At 40.9% G+C, this 16271-nt stretch overlaps 2 protein-coding genes and 1 pseudogene across 3 annotated transcripts in view; 1 reads left to right on the top strand and 2 right to left on the bottom strand.

Moving 5' to 3' along the window:
• The window catches only part of Mib1 (E3 ubiquitin-protein ligase mind bomb 1), a 369291-nt gene that overhangs the window by 343365 nt on the left and 9655 nt on the right, over positions 1-16271 (top strand). The window lies entirely within an intron of this gene.
• Positions 216-1359, bottom strand: LOC143908625 (uncharacterized; annotated as a pseudogene).
• LOC143893577 (tetratricopeptide repeat protein 39B-like) lies at positions 4291-16221 on the bottom strand. Of its 2 annotated transcripts, none has more exons than XR_013255860.1 (3): positions 15994-16221; positions 10021-10155; positions 4291-8980 (listed from the first exon to the last, which is right to left on the bottom strand). XR_013255860.1 is itself a non-coding variant. In XM_077399115.1 (3 exons), the coding sequence occupies exons 1-3, from the start codon at positions 10360-10362 to the stop codon at positions 8888-8890; spliced, it is 321 nt and encodes a 106-aa protein (XP_077255241.1). In that variant the 5' UTR covers positions 10363-16221; the 3' UTR covers positions 4291-8887. The 2 variants fall into 2 exon arrangements, 1 of the variants encoding a protein (XP_077255241.1); XM_077399115.1 differs by having other exon boundaries at positions 10270-16221.

The raw sequence follows: 16271 nt of genomic DNA on the forward strand, positions 1-16271 counted from the left end.
ACCCAGTGAACCTCGAGTCAAATTGCGGGATTGTTCGCCAAAATTCGCGAGACCGTTGCGTGAAGTTATATAGAATAATCAACAACGATGTTGTAAGAAGATTATTGGAAATACATGTATGCCACAACATAACACACACACACACACACACACACACACTCTCTCTCTCTCTCTCTCTCTTTCTTTGAAAAAATTATAAAATTATATCAGAGAAATAAAACACTTAATAATAGAATTTAATAGAACTTACATAATAATTATATATTATCTAATATATGATAATTATTTGATAATTGGAATAATTTTTCTAATAATATTTAATAATAACAGCCTCTCTTTAATGATAGAAATTGCTGTCGCAGAGTAAAACTCTTCGTGCAACAATTAATAATAATTTTTGGGAGGTTCTTATTTCTTGACGAGACATAATCTTGGGCTGGAATATCAGGGGAGGATCTGTGACGAATCTGTCCCAAAGTTACAACGCGAATCATAACTTGCACATTCACCTAATCGCGTTACATGGCGCGCTCGCTCGACAATCAGAATATACGCTCTGGTTCTCGTTACGTAAACCATAATCGATCGCACCGCAGTCACTGACGTCACTGGCTGACCATCGTTATGACCGACACTGAATCTTTTTTCGAGCACCAAAACCAGATACCGCGCGATATTGTATTCCTATGCAATACGCGAGATTACACCTGCAGCCGAATACGTCACCGATCGCCGCGCAACCGGGCACCGGTCGGCGGCCCGCACACCGGAAATAGACTCTGTAACCGGAGAACTTATTTCTGGAAACATGGCCGCGGTTGTACGTGGGGTCCTATTTCGGGCTCGAAAACAGCGTCCAGCCGCTGTTGCGTCCTCTTCCTCGCCCGCTCGCCCGTTTTCTTCCGTGTCTCGCCCTCCTCGGCGCTGCAATCAAATCGAGCGATTGAAAATCAGAGGAAACAAATGGCAAATCTGACGCGATTAATCATTAATGTAAAAGATAATTTAGCGAAAAGATAAGCTATCAGCTATAAAAACTCGGGCGATACGAAGAAGGATACGAAGAGACGACGAGCTCTCTGTCATCGCGCTAAGAATGACGAAAGAGCTCGTGAGGGTAATAAAAGTGGTGACCACATGGTAGCGGCAAAGCCATAAATAGAGGCCGCGGAGGACCATATGTACGTGGAACGATGCCTGAGCCATATCGGTGTTGGTTACGCGAAAGCAATCTATTTCTGGCGGCTGGCTGCTGCCGATCCCCGAATCCGTAGCGCGGAGGACGCAAGCCCGCAAAATTTTATCTTCGCACCGTTTATTACTAACTCCTTTACGCGGCACTATTATCTTCTCTGTCATTATCCTTTTGATCCTTGTTCCTATCCTCGCCCTTTCCGATCATCACGAGTCTCCGTTTTCGTCAACGTCGACGACAACTCCGGAAATCCCTCGATTCTCCGACGATGACTTCCTCCTCGCGACGACTCACCAAGACGCAGCTCCATACTTCTTTACATTCCATACGTCACATTCACTATGGGAAGTAAGGAAGCACGGAACGGTCGCCCGGTACTACAGGCAAAGCTTAGGTCATCCAAGTTCCGACTTGCTCTCGAAGTGAGAGCTTTTCTATTTTGTCCCAACTGCTGCCGGATACGACACTTCTCGCAACAATCTCTCTTTGCGAATGCACCGGTATTACGTAATTTGTACTGCGGATCCTGAAAGATCCTGAAACACACTCCAACGAGGAGTACCTGGCGCGTCGGGAGCGCTCGTACCCTCTCGTACCCCGGAAGATCCTTTCGACTCAGCATTCTGGTTCCTTCCGACAGGGAAATTATTACTTGGCGGCCGATCATCGAGAAAGTTTCTGACTTCCTCGAGACTTCGAATCCTGCCAACCCGGGTGACCGCTTCGGACTGAATGCTACCAAAGCCTCTAGCACGGTCTCTTCGGAACGAGCCCTCTAAAAATGGCTGCACAGATCCCATTGGCCTTTCCTCTCGAGTGACGAGGAGCCGACACCCCCCTCGTCGTCGTCGTGTGCAGATGTAAGCTTACACTCGAGACGGCTACCATGCGACGGCTCGGCTCGGCTCGGCTCGGCTCAGCTTCTCGGCTCCCTCGCGTAGCGCCTCGCCGCGCCAAATTTGTCTTTACCCGAAAATAGTCAGTCCCACGGCTGCCACCACATGGTGTGACTATTCCTGGTCCAGACTCGAGTGATAACTTACCCAGGCCTCTCTGTCTCATTCCTCTCCTCCTCTTTCTCCTTCATCTTCTTCTCCTCCTACCCTTCGTCGTTTTCTTTATCTTCGTGTTCTTCTCCGCTTTCTTCTGCTTCTGTGCCGTACAAAGGCGTGCACGTGATCTCTCGTGTCTCTTGGTAGACGCAAACCAAAGGTGGACATTTAAAGCGGAGTGGAGAGCTTCGTTACATGACACAGTAATTTATTGCGAAAAATATCACCTCAGCCTGGATTCGAATCTGAACCTTCCTACATTCTGTACGAGCTAAACCATTGAGACGTGTAGTGATATTTATCGCAATAAATTTAAGGTGTTAAAGTGAATAAACAATAATAAGATCGACACCAATAATTTTTTTTAAGTTAACGGTGTATAACCAAATCAGTAACTTCTACTTCACCAGTGAATAATCAACGGAAAAGATTTTTTTATTTGACCTTTTAATTTTAATTGTAATTAAAATCTCATGGTCGAAACGACGCGACGTGGCGATTATAACTGATCAAAATCAATGGTATTGTCGTGACAATTATAATTAATAAAAATAGCAAGTTAAGTCAAGTAAAGAAAATTTTTTTTAATCTTTACTCTTTTTTATAAAGTTAATGATCCTTATAAAAGATTATTTGAATACCGTTTTATAACGAATTTAAAATTAAAAATTCCTGCAAAAGAAGAAGTTAATTTTATAAATTTCTCTGTGATGAAACGCCGCGCGTAACTCACTATTTTTACTTACCTCGCGTAATCAGACATGACACAAGGAAAGTTGTAAGTTGCAAAAATAAATTTGAAGAAAAGTCGTGTTTAAAAAAAATCCTGTTTTACCTTTCAAATACATACTCCTTATGTTTATCTCGCATTTTACAAATGCTTTCGCAATTGAAATCTTTATATAGTCTTTAGTGGCGCTATCGTGCTTGACATGCAGTGATTTCTTCACCAAAAAGTGACTTTTTGAAGATATCGTTACGTCAGCAGCCATGTTGATGTTAACTCTATGCCTCGTCGTCACCGATTACACTCATCTACCACATATCGACCAGATTGTATATCCGACGTAACGGTATGTCGCGATATTTCGGGGGTGGGACATTTGGCAGCTGCCATTGGCGACCAAGCAGATGTCTAATTTCTGGTGAACTTCTTCGTGCGAAAACAAAGTTGGACCGCTGTCGACGTTAATTCTCGAGGTGTCGCGCCGTCGATCGTTAACCCGATCGTTATCGGCAACGATCAACGTCAATGACGATTCTCTCCCGGTACTAATGGCGTTACGGTCGTGGACACCGTTAAGAACGATGATAAATACAGTATCGTAAATGGGCGAAAGCTGAATTACAGGATCATACGTCTCGCGGTATTATTTATAGAAAGATATGCGCGACGATAATGGCTGCTGGCGTGCGGCCAGTGCCTCTGCGATTTTAGTATCGCGCACAGAGCGCGGCGATTAATATCAATTTTATACTTTACTACTCGTCGTCGTTTATGTCACCGATCGATCACGCGACTACCTTGTAATCGCTTGCCTCTTGCATTATACCGTCGACGAATCTCCGCGTTGTAGCGCAAACCTTTTACGAGACAGAGAGAGAGAGAGAGAGAGAGAGAGAGAGAGAGAGAGAGAGAGAGAGAGAGAGAGCTTTATTTGCCAATGAATCGGGGAACGTCGGGCGGAAATCAGAGTCTCATGAATGACACTCGAGCTACGGGATCAGCGCAAACTCGGTCCCACTATATTTGCAATATATCGTCCTCGTATCATCACGCTTCGCATACATTGTTGCAATTCGGTCAAGAATGTTGTTTTGATGATGTGATACCGAAATACATCCCGACAAACAGCCTCGCCGAGCGGCATTGCAAATTCTCCGGCTCCCAAGTGGCGCGAGTCCAATTTTCGCGTTGCAGGAAAACGGCAGAAAAATGTAACGATAATTCTTATTTGAAAATCTTCTTGATATCCCACTTTGGGACCTACAAATTCTCTCCGTTCGGCGTGTTTATGTAAAAAACGCCGGTGTCGAGAATAATTTTCCAAGAAACTTTTACATTTTATTAGAAATACCAAAATAAACTTACATCACTTGACAGTTAATAGACTTCTCAAGCATGATTTATTTTATAACATTTTTTATGAAAAATTTATATAACGGATTTTGCGTCATCGGAATATCAATCCGGATAGCGGAGATTAGAAAACTTGTCACCTAGCTTGCCGACACGTTACAACACATATCGCTCCGCTGCCTAACAGTCTGCGGAGACGCTCGTGGATTCTCGCGCAAGTTGAACGTCCAACTTCCCTTCGCGGCATTAGCTGCTTGCGCGTCTGTCAACGACAGATTTCTCGGTGAATTCGGAATCCATTTTTCCCGGCGAGAAGTTCAACGGAGCGCTCGGGCTGCACATCTCGCACGTACGATATAAACTTACGGTGTCACTTCTACCGGACGACTTTCCGAGACGAAGAACTTGGTCGCGACGGCCGACTCTCTGGCGTCTAAAATTACTGGCAGCCGAAGACGTTGCACATCCGCGAAAGTCGACGCGGTCCGGTGAGCCGTGCGAAACGAGTCTACGCGCTAATACCGTCTCTATTTTTGGGCGTCGTCGTCGTCGTCGTCGTCGTCGTCGTCGTCGTCGTCGTCGTCGTCGTCGTCGTCGTCGTCGTCGTCGTCGTCGTCGTCGTCGTCGTCGTCGTCGTCGTCGTCGTCGTCGTCGTCTTCGTCGTCGGCACCGGCATCAGCGTCGGCGTCATGACGGAGATGACTTTCGAAAGCGCAAGAAAAGGAGCAAACGAGAAAATGTCGCTGCTCTTTCTGACCTTGCACCCGAGGATTATTCGGAATGGGCAAAGTTTACTTGAATGAACATCAGCTAGAGTAAGGTGGGGCTATTTGAATTAGTTAAAGAAAAAATCGAGCAAAAAATTTTCAAGATAAAATCAAAAAAGCCCTCCCTATTTTAAAAATTGAAAAGCTCTTCGAATCCCCGTCTTGAAAATTTGACCCAAATAGCCCCACCTTACCCTATGATATAAGTTATAATCCCGAAATTTGATAAGTGAAATAATGAGACAAAATGCATTTCAACCAATAATAATATATATATATATTCAGAGATATTTTTTTCTTCTTTCCAAAATAAAAAGTATGCAAAATTCTTTTGCGGCTAACATAACATTGACATAGCTATAATATCTTTGTAAATTATGTTGAACGCGAATGTAACAGCAAACAATATTATTATTACTTTTTTATAATTTTTAAATAATGTTATTTTAATTTTGACCCGAGAGGCAAAATGAATATTGAAATCTTACACAATCTTCCGCTCTTGAAATTCATCTTTTTAGTGAAAATCTTATCCCGCGCGCTTATTTCGACTTTATCAGAATTTTAATCCATCAAAACTTATTAATTAACGTGCTTAACATGGGACCGGATAAGTTGTGAAGAGAATGACGTCTGATCGAATTTATTCCGAGGGGAAAATTTACTTCAAATTTTTGTCAAGGAGCCACTAGACACTTGATACATCCTCGTATCTATCGCTGGAGCAATTTAATGATTTTAGCATGCGGCACATGGCGGAGAATAATTAAAGAGAACGTCGTTTCCTTCGTTCTCCGGGAGGAGGAGGAAGACGGGGAGCGCTTTTCCTTAGCGGAGGCGCCGCAGCCCCCGCCGCTCTCGTGTATCGGGTTACGAGTTCGTCGTTGAAAATAGCCTTTACTTGCGTACTAATGGCGAAGACTCGAAGTAACCCCGACTGAGATACACGGCGCAGGTCGAAAGCCGCGCACACTTTCTCTCTTTCCCTCTCTCTCTCGCTCTCTGTCTCTCGGAAGAGAGATGTCGGTTGGATCTCGCGCTAATGAAAGAAAACCGCGAGGAAACCTCGGGAAAAAGAAACGACCGCGAGTTGCGGCCTCGCTAATTATCGTTAACTTAGTACAGGAAAAAGATGAAACATCATCCTGCCTGGAGTGACGTAGTCTTCCTCGATTTTTCCCGATTCCGCCACGGTGTTTTCGACGTCCAAGGAGAAATCGCATTCTGAAGATCGAACATACACGCGAGTAATTTACATGCCGAATTCGATACATCCTCTTTTCTTACATCAGAAACAGAAAGATGATAACACACATATACACACTCCGCGTCTCTCTCTCTCTCTCTCTCTCTCTCTCTCTCTCTCTCTCTCTCTGCAATCTCTCTCGTTGCAATTTCATTCTCATGGCATTGAAACAGCCGCCGGCGCTTCTTCGCGAATAGACAAGACGATGGCGATAGCGCGAGGTACCTAGGAGATTCCCGATATGCCGTTGGAATTCTATGCACGGCCGGGAGGATGGTATTTACTTACATCGAATCATGCCCCGAAATTACTTTTACCCCCTTTGGATACGCCACGAACGTTTCACTTGCAATCTCTCAAGCCCGCAAGAATCCGCTTGTTATTAGACCGAACGCATCCAGGCTTCTCCAGAATTATTTTCAAGTGACTAGACGTTATTTAGGAAATTCTTGACTTCTGACATCAATAGCTGAAAGAGCTGTACATGTATTGCTGGGAATACAGCAGCGCTCTTTTCCAATATCCGGATCATATCTACGAAACTTTTGACTTTTGCGATTAAAGAAACATCCAATGATATTGGAATAACCTCGTTATTTTTTTGAAAAAAAAAGAAAATCACGAAGTTCTGAAATAGCTGAGTCTTATTTGCGACTTTTTATATTTCTGATATTTGTGACTAAACAAATTTTCGGTGATCGTAGAAAATGTCGTATAAAGATTTTTTCTTTATCGATTTGAGAATAAATAAGTTATCGTTATTTCAAAATGTTTTTCGCATTATTGTTAAAGATATACAATTCTATAAGTACATCAAATGGGGCTTCTTGTTTTTTACGTATAGTGAGACGTTTCTTACACATCACAATCCTTTGACTCCTTTAGAGAATCCTCACGAAATACTTTTCGCTCGTGTGCGAGAGAGACAATCGTGCAATTTTTTAAGAGGATTCATATTGTCATCGAAATCTAATGTACTTTTTTTCTTGAAAATATCATTTCCACGCGACAGATATCTTAAAACAACGACAGCTCGCGTCTTTTGTTGTGAGAAAAATCGAGAAAGTTTCACTGTTTATTTGTTAGGTTGGAGACATAAATGAGTCTCGGTTTCGATTCCGGCGAAGAAAAAGCCCTTTCAAAATACTTCAGAAAATACTTTCTGGCTCACGTTATGTGGATTTTTTGGAACCGCCTATATGTGCGGGAAGAAGCGGAAGCTGCGACAGGAAGTTGGCGAAACGCGAGAGAGGAAAACATAAAGGGCCCGAAGGAAGCCACTTTTCAGGCGTCTAGGAAATCCGAATAAGAAACCTAGAAGTCAACCCCTGGTCATGGGGGCGGAACGTGCTCGCTTTTTGTCTCGTGACAAATCTGTGTAACTTTATTTGAGAGCGTCGCAAGAGAAGTTAATGCTGTTTGTCTCGCGGTAGCTCGGGGGAACGCGCGAATTGCGCGACCAAAAAGTTTGCGAAACACCGAAAACAGGGTGAACTACCTGACGTGCCCCGCTTTGCCACCGGAAGCGGACCAAGAATGGACGTTTCTTTATTACGTCCTCGACGATCCTTGTTTGTATTATCTGACCCTTTTTATTCTCTTGTTACAATATTTTTAACTATTGATAAAGATGTATCTATATAATTTTTCTCGCTTTTATAATCGTATTACATTAATAATAAACTTCCATTTATATTTTGCGAAATTTATTAAATTCTAAAACTTATAAAAAGGGATATGTATTATTACATTCAAATCTGTATTCATGATGATATTATAGAAACAAAAAAAAGTAATTTTTGGGGAGTTGTATGCTTTTTTTATTCGTGACTTCACATAATAACTGTTGAGGAACTAAATGGTTAATGGGGGTTAATAGGGAATGGATTGATTGACTGAGCAAAATAAAGCATTCACGCTACAACGACCTATGCAAAGTTACAGGTATATGTACGAGCAAAAAACGGGCGTTTATGCGGATAAACTCTCGAGTGTGCATTGTACCACGGAATTCGATATCGTCGGATGGATACATTTTTTTTTTTTTTTTTTTTCCGGCACTTTCGCATTCATTTTTTTGTGGACGCGATCCAGATCGGCATTTGTGCCAGAATATGCGTATTCGAAAATATTTATCGTCAGAAACACCGAATTAGACGGAATTACATGATTTTAATTACGGTGGATGCATGTGATAAAATTGTAATAAAATTTAATTTGATGTTAGGTAATTCATTATGTGCACATTGAGAAGGAACAGGCTCTGTTTGTCGTAATTAATTACGCGTAGTAATTAATTACTTTTAGTAATTAATTCTTAAGTAATTACGACGAAAACATGCCAAAATTCTTTCATATCTATGTAAAATTCGTCGCAGAGCTCAGCAAACGTATTCGTCTCTTTTCTCATTTCCTTTTCTATAACTTCTGGAGCTTCGCCAAAGCGCGACAAACCGGAAGAGTTGCTCAAACTAATGACAAGAGCGATTCAAAACACTGGATTATTATAGCCATTATAAGAGTCCGATCGCAGCCTCTCTGTCGCTTTTACTTCGGGGAGACACGGGGGCGAACGCTTTGAAACTCTGCACGAGCATCCGAGACAGCAATTTGATGATGCAGTAAAACTTCCGGCGCGTACTACGAATTTAAGGCGAGTATTAATGGGCGTATTAATTAAGAACGCATTAATTCCGATATCACTGGGAAACTTTGCGCATATCTATATGCGATCTCGCGTATTTTTTTTATGCGCTGCTACCAGAGACTCATTTTAAGGTCTACTTAATACGTTCGTTGTTAGTTCGTCATTTTGAAAAAAAAAAACGTGCATGATAGATTACTTCTTATAAACTGCAATATAAAAGCGCAATTAATTAAATAGTTTTTACTTCGACATAAAAAATTATTCTCTCATCGCGTCATTCCAAAATAGTGATTAAACCCCAATTTTAATTTTAACATTCGCTATTTTAACATAACGTTGTCGCAAAATAACGCGAACCGGCATGTATCAAAAAACTTCTAAATGTATTAATATGCAAATTATGACAGAAGACATCCCGCATCTCGCCGTTTGAATATTATACTTTTTCGTATCAAATGTCATCATAAAAAAATCACATCCACGCGCTCATAGCTGGCGGAAAAAGACAAGATATAAATTTACGAGAGGAATGCGGGCCGTGATTTTGCCATCTCGCGTGCCACGACGCGACGCGGGAAAGAATTATTGCGAAACGATAAGGGACAAAAAAGAGACTTGGATGCTCTCCCAGCTCGTATAACTGCACGGTGACATAAGTCTTTAACGATGGTGATCGTGCGGAAAATTCTTTTGTGTCCGCAGGACACGCTGTCACTATTAACGATCATTGACCGTCATCTCAGGGAGAACAATGAACCGAATTAATTAACGCTAAACTAATTATCAAGTTTCACAAAGGCGATTTAACGCATCGTGTTTTAAAAGCGTTTGATACGTAACTTTACGTTTTCAGTGCCGTTGAGGAAGGTTTGAAATAGCGTGGGAATACCTTTAATTAAAGGAGCTTGAATTCACTTATTATTGAAATCGATGTTATATAATAAATTTGACGTCACTTTTGTTAGGTAATATTCGTTAGATACACAACGAACAGATATTGCATGCCACTTTATACGTATACGCAATTTATTACCGATCGTGTAAGCGTCCTAGTTAATCTTCTCTTGACCATTTTCCCGATGTTTTGCGTAATGGTGGTGTGCTTTCGGTGTTTGGAGCACAAGCTTATACACTGCTTCAACATCATCGACGCCTTCTCGATGTGTTCCTGCACATGACAAAATTGTTAAAGAATTAGCTAATCTAATGCGATTCTAGGGTGGACGAATACAAAAAAATATTTGGAACATAACGGAAGAAACATAATAAACAATCGGAATACTTGTTCGAATGTAAACATCGCCTCTCTATAGGTACGCGAACACGCTATAGCCCCCAGAGAATGGTACAGGCTACTGTCCGCCCATGGCTCCATAATTTTTCTCGCCTCGTCGAAGTCATTGTTGGAAGAAACAGTGAATCGCCTTTTTCGACTCCATTATCGCTGTATCCAAATTCATAGACGCGAGTCTGAGACAAGATTTTTCCTCTTAAGAGGTTTGCAACGTCGAAAGGATCGAAAATGACGACAGATTCATTCGTAATCGAGTCCGACGGGCGAATCGCGAACTTACGAGGACACGGGCGCGAGAGACGTAAACACCCTCCAGCAGACGGGATGATATGTTTCAGAGCCAAAATATCTCTTCCTCCGCACCTACCTAAGGCCGACCGACTAAAGACGGATAGACGTGTTTTCGTCGGAGGAATCGAATAAGCAAAATAAACGGGACGGAATTCATTCAAGAAAAACGCGGCGTCGCCGACATCACCATCCGTCGTACTTCATGCCGGAATCATTTTCATTCCTCGTACTCTTTCTTCTTCGCACCCCCGCCCCCCTCTTTTTCGGCTGAAAACTTCTCACTCTCGATTCGGGCATATACATTGTCCTAGCGCGGCAAACAGAATTGCTTAATATTAGCGGTCGAAATCGTATACATTATCGCGAGGATGCAGATAATTTCTATAATATAATAACGAATTTAAATGTGATTAATGTAGATGCTGGACGTTATGCCCAAATATAGAATTGGCAACAAGAATTGTGAATCGAGTATCTATAAACTGTAGATCATTATATGTTTATATATAGACATTCTAGATTTCTTATGAACAATTACTCAAAAATTATCGAATTATATCATAGATATATTAAAATGATTGAAAAACGATAATTGCAATGCCAATACAGCAGTACAGTGTAACTGTTTTTATTTTTAACAAATGCATACGCGAAAAAGCCGTTTAGCGCAATATGATTTGAACATTATTGTAAAGATTAATAACACAACACGTTCTCTCTCTAAAAGAGTTCTCTAAAAGAGTTCTCTCTCTAAAGTTTTTAGTAATAACACACGCTGCAACGTTGCATTTTGAAAGTAAAGAGATTACGGATACAGTTTGGCAATTTTACCGAAAATCGAGTATCCTTGTTATGAGTGCTTTTACAAGAGAACAGAAAATCATGATTAAAGAGATTTATTCGTTGCCAATTTATTCGTTTATTCGACCAGAAATACCATTTAAATGTGGCTACAGCTAATGGAGGTGTTTAAACTCTTTCACAGTTTGTTAAGCTCTCTTTTTGCACCGCAAAAATTACAATTTCCTGCAGAATATGAGGATACTACCAGGCGCTTGCTTTATGTACATAGTTAAAGAGTTTAACGTTTACGCGTGTCGACGCGAAATATACGGAATTCGGATAGAGATTAATTTTGATCGTAATTATGTATGAAGAAAATAAAGCTAATAGCGGTAACGTATATATTTGCACTACGTAATCAACGATGTTAATAACGATAGTACTAATAATATTCGCGGTAAAATAAACAACGTTCGTTAATAATTACAATATGAAAATACTATGGACGGTAAGATGATTGTAATATACTTGTCGTACTCGGCATAACATGTCATATACTATAATGGAACTTTGGCATAAAGATATACATTTCAAAAGCAATTAGCAAAGAGAGTAATTATCAAATTACCGTAAAAGTATTAAAATTATTTAGAAAATGTTAAAGATAAATACGATAATGCTACAACTTAAAAAGCGCTAATGAAAGACTATAGAATCAAAAGATTTAAAAAATCTTCTAATTTCAATGCACTCATTAAATTACGATTTCGAGATGTTTAGCGTTGGTTTCCAGCTTTGGTCCCGTCAATCCTTCGATCGTAATAAAATTTATATATTTGGGAATTTAATTTTCCGCTTCGACAGGCATCCCCGTGGAAGTCACTAGATCCATCCGTGCGGGCATGGGGAATGAGCTCGCGCCGCCCTTCCCTCCCAGCCCGAATTAAAATGACGAGTGCAGCTATCACGGGTGACTTACCCCGTGGTGCACCTGCGACTCGTCTGGCGGTGCCATCGCCGTCATATTTTATGCCAAAGTCATTTCCATCGCCGCGGAAAAGTTCCACCCGCCCCGTCCGCCCCCGCGCCTTTTGCAATAACTTTTAAAGGAACTCAGAATTAATATATTTTTTTCAGGAAGACCTTGGTGCTTTCTCAACCGCTATCGCTCTCTTTCTCTCTTTTTCCCTTACCCCCTTCCCCCTTTTTCCCCTTCTTTTCTTTTCTCGGCTAGGTATTGAACGCATAAATTACACGATTTTACCGAACGCGATCGAAGTATTTTCTTCCTTTTCTTTTCGTTCTTTTTTTTGTGAGTTTTTTTCCTTTTCTTTTCTTTCACGTAAGTTCTCTTTTGTCATGAAATTTTTTTTAGCATTGCGCTTTGTGTATGCGATTATTGTTCTGCTCTTTCTTACGTCAATACTGTATCTTTCAGTTCATCTTTATACTTAATTCAAGGTTTCTCGTTTTAGTACACGAACCGCGATCTACTCACTGCATAATATATTTGTATAAGTTAGTTTACACATCGTTACATTTACACTCTGTATGTAATTTCTTATGGCAAAAGCGCGCCCAAGGAAATAATACACTTTAAAATAAGTTTAATTTAATAATTATATTATTAATATATCTCTGATTCTATATTATTTATATCGTTGCATAAATAATAATAATTCTGTCAGATATTTCCAGAATTAATAAAAATTAATGTATTGTTATTATATAGTGGCTAGCAATTAGCATTATATTACAATTCAAATAAATTTATCATTAATAGTTATTGATTAATTAATTTGTTATTAATTGCTTTTAGAAATTGTTTTACTACGAAAGATATGTTGTATAAAAGATATTCGTTTCACCACTGTAATCGCGAGATTCAATCGTTATCGTTTTCATTTCTTATATCGCGACTCTTTTCTTTTTTCCCTCTCGCTAGCATTTTTGTTCTTCGATCGCAACGCCGTCCATTCTGGCACCAACCCGGAACGTTCCAACCCCGCGACGTCCAAACTTTACGGATAGAATTAGTTGGTAGTTGTGATTTAGTTTTGGTTCGATTACCTGCCTTCTCGAAGTCCCCCTCTCCCCGTTTCAACCCCCGCGGGGTCCGCCGACTAATCCTTTCATAGGTACTATCCTCGGAGAATTTCAATTTTCATCACGGCGGCGGCTGCGAGATTTCGTTAACCCTTAACCCTTCCAAGATAAGCCAATTCACATATACAAATTTGGCAAACGACTTTCATTTAGATAATGACTTTCAAACATAATATCTTTCAGTAGAAAAGAAATAGTTTTCAATTAGCATGCAAAAAATGAGAAAAAATATTTAGTTAAATTTACAGTTTAATTTATACAGCTGTTGTATATTTTGTCAAATCCTTTTATTACAAAAAATGTAACATTGCATATTAAAGTAATGATGGCACTGCGTAATGTTGTGTATATAAAGTAATAAAGAAAGAAACTATAGGCTAGAAATTGCATTGCGAGGCAATCTAAGACGTAAGTCAAAATATAGACACGTGAGAAAAACGCGTAAATTCTGACATTCGTTTCTCTAACTTTTCGCGGAGACTTTACTTGGTTTGTTAGTATTTACGGGAATGCTCTATTCGGGACACCTCGCGCGAAAGAATCGGAAATGCCCGTCGAAAGAACAACGTCACGAAGTGGCAGCTTCGGCAACGAGGCCGGGGGAAAAATACGGAGGAAAAGCGCTCCAGTAAGGGAGAAACAAAATTAGAAGGACGCGGAAGCACTTTGAGAAGTTCCTCGCTTAATCCGGATCTAACTTCCGGTATTCGGTACTCACGGCAAATTCCAATTTTCGTCGGACACTTTGCCGATGAAGTTTCGCGAGACGACGGCGCGGCGTGGAAGAAAACTCCCGCGCGCAGGAGATTTCGATTTTTCTCCCGTGAGTTTCCTTTGGTTTTAATCCCGCCGCATAAAAGGAGAAATAAAGCAAAAAGAATGAAAAAAAAAGCGAGAACGTGACGGGTCGAAGTATTAAGAAGAGGAGGAGGAGGAGGAGGGGGGGGCCGACGGGATCGGGGGCACCGGCTCTTTCGCTGGGTGCGCCAACTCCGATGGAGGCGCCCGGAAATTGCGTCACGGTATAGCGACCAACGTTTCTCATGGTTTCTGCATATTAGAGCGCGTCCATCCTCTCCCCCTTTCCCCCCCCCCCGCACGATATCGTCCCGTCACCCACGAACGGACATCGCCGATTCGAACTGGCCGTGCGTTCCTTCCTGATTCACCGAATCGGCTGGATTCGCCGAATTTAAACTCAGAGACCCGATACAGAGGCTGTATGAAAGCTTATATAATCACGCGATGATTAGAGCGTCTGTGGAATTTCTTGAGATAATTTACTCTTAGAATTCGTGATTCTCTTCGCAGTCTTTCATTATTACGCGTCTTTGCAATTGACCTCGAATTAGAGTTCCATTAACATATAAAGGCCCGCACGAGATTATATAATCAAACGTGACGTTCTAATCGAAATGAAATGATAATGAATCAAGCACTGTGTACTTGCATTTGAATTCGTTTTACGGAAGTATTTGTTGCAGGATGAGAAAACGAATTCAGAAAAAGTATAGAGTGCAAATTTTCATTGTTTATTTTATATTGTCTTTTTCTTTGACGATAAGAGAGAGAAAAGAATCTGCTGTCGTCGAATATTAGAAACTAATTTATCTCACGCACGATCGACGGACGGGAAGGGCGCGGCGCGAAAATCGGAGCTCTAGTTTATTGCGCAAAGTTTTTGATCGAATCGGATGTCGCGCGAATGACTGAAAGAAAATCCGAATACTTCGGAGCCATCAGCTGAGGAGTGCCGCCGTCGCGTCGGGGCGGGCAAACGAAAGGGAAGATAAATGGAATTCCGCCGGAATTCCGCGAGGCTGCGGCGGATAAATGTTTTAGGGACTGGAGGCCCTCGTGGTTTCTCAGTAATCCGTCGGTGAAATGCCACGGGAAGACTCATCTCGCCGAGAAAGATCGCAGTTTCCGATTTTATCTTAGCGCTAAATGAACGCGAGTGTGCCATTATCCTATTGCGATCGGAGGTGCAATCGGTTGAAAGAATCGCACTTCTGATATATAGTACAATGATTGTCGTATTTGACGTATTTTAATAATGTTTTTTTTTTTTATATCTTCAAATCAAGAAGGAATATTTATATATTTTATTTTCTGAAGTATTGTCGCGAATAATAATTTATTTATGGAAAAGCTAATGGAGAAAATCACGATAAGTTGTAAGGAGTAAAATATAATGTTACACGAACACATAGTAAGATAACAAGGTACAAAAAGCAATTAATTGGAAGGCAAAGACATTTTTCTAATATTGCGATTAATTGAAATATAAGCAATAAACGCATGTCTGATAATATGCATGTTCTGTCAACAAATAAAAGACACGTGCACATCTTCTGGAAATAAATTTGAGACGAAAAAGGACAAAGAGACAGGTTCTGCAATAAAACTTGCTTCATTCTCCTTTTATATTTCATTCTGCGTTTCGCACATTATACTTTCATTATATTCTAGTCTACTTCCTAAAATGCTCGATTTCCTTTCTAATTATACATATCTATCGCTAGAACGTACTTGACCAATGACATTGCGTTTTCGTAGGCTATTAATCCGTTGATAATTCCCCTTCCCTTCCTTCCTGAGTCGGACACGAAACAATCCCGCGTTTCGACAATGATAAGCGGAATTATTTCCCGCCGCGGCTCGCTCGACTCACTGTGGCCGCTCTCGAGATCATCCTCTCTATATCTCTTTCTCTTTCTCTCTCTCTCTCTCTCTCTCTCTCTCTCTCGCTTTCTCTCTCTCTCTCTCATCTCTCTCTCTCTCTCTCTCTCCTCTCTATCTCTTTCTCT

The sequence above is a fragment of the Temnothorax americanus genome, unplaced genomic scaffold, assembly GCF_048541705.1.
Source record: "Temnothorax americanus isolate GAGA-0224 unplaced genomic scaffold, ASM4854170v1 Scaffold1, whole genome shotgun sequence".
Lineage (NCBI taxonomy): Eukaryota > Metazoa > Arthropoda > Insecta > Hymenoptera > Formicidae > Temnothorax > Temnothorax americanus.

Excerpts from the sequence above, each read along its gene's own strand:
- LOC143893577 (XM_077399115.1), bottom strand. The coding sequence starts at position 10,362 with ATGGAGCCATGGGCGGACAGTAGCCTGTACCATTCTCTGGGGGCTATA. Across the intron at positions 10,156-10,269 it reads CGATGTTTACATTCGAACAA|GAACACATCGAGAAGGCGTC; the intron begins GTATTCCGATTG and ends TGTCATGTGCAG. Across the intron at positions 8,981-10,020 it reads CTAGGACGCTTACACGATCG|TACGCGCCGGAAGTTTTACT; the intron begins GTAATAAATTGC and ends TTAAATTCGTAG.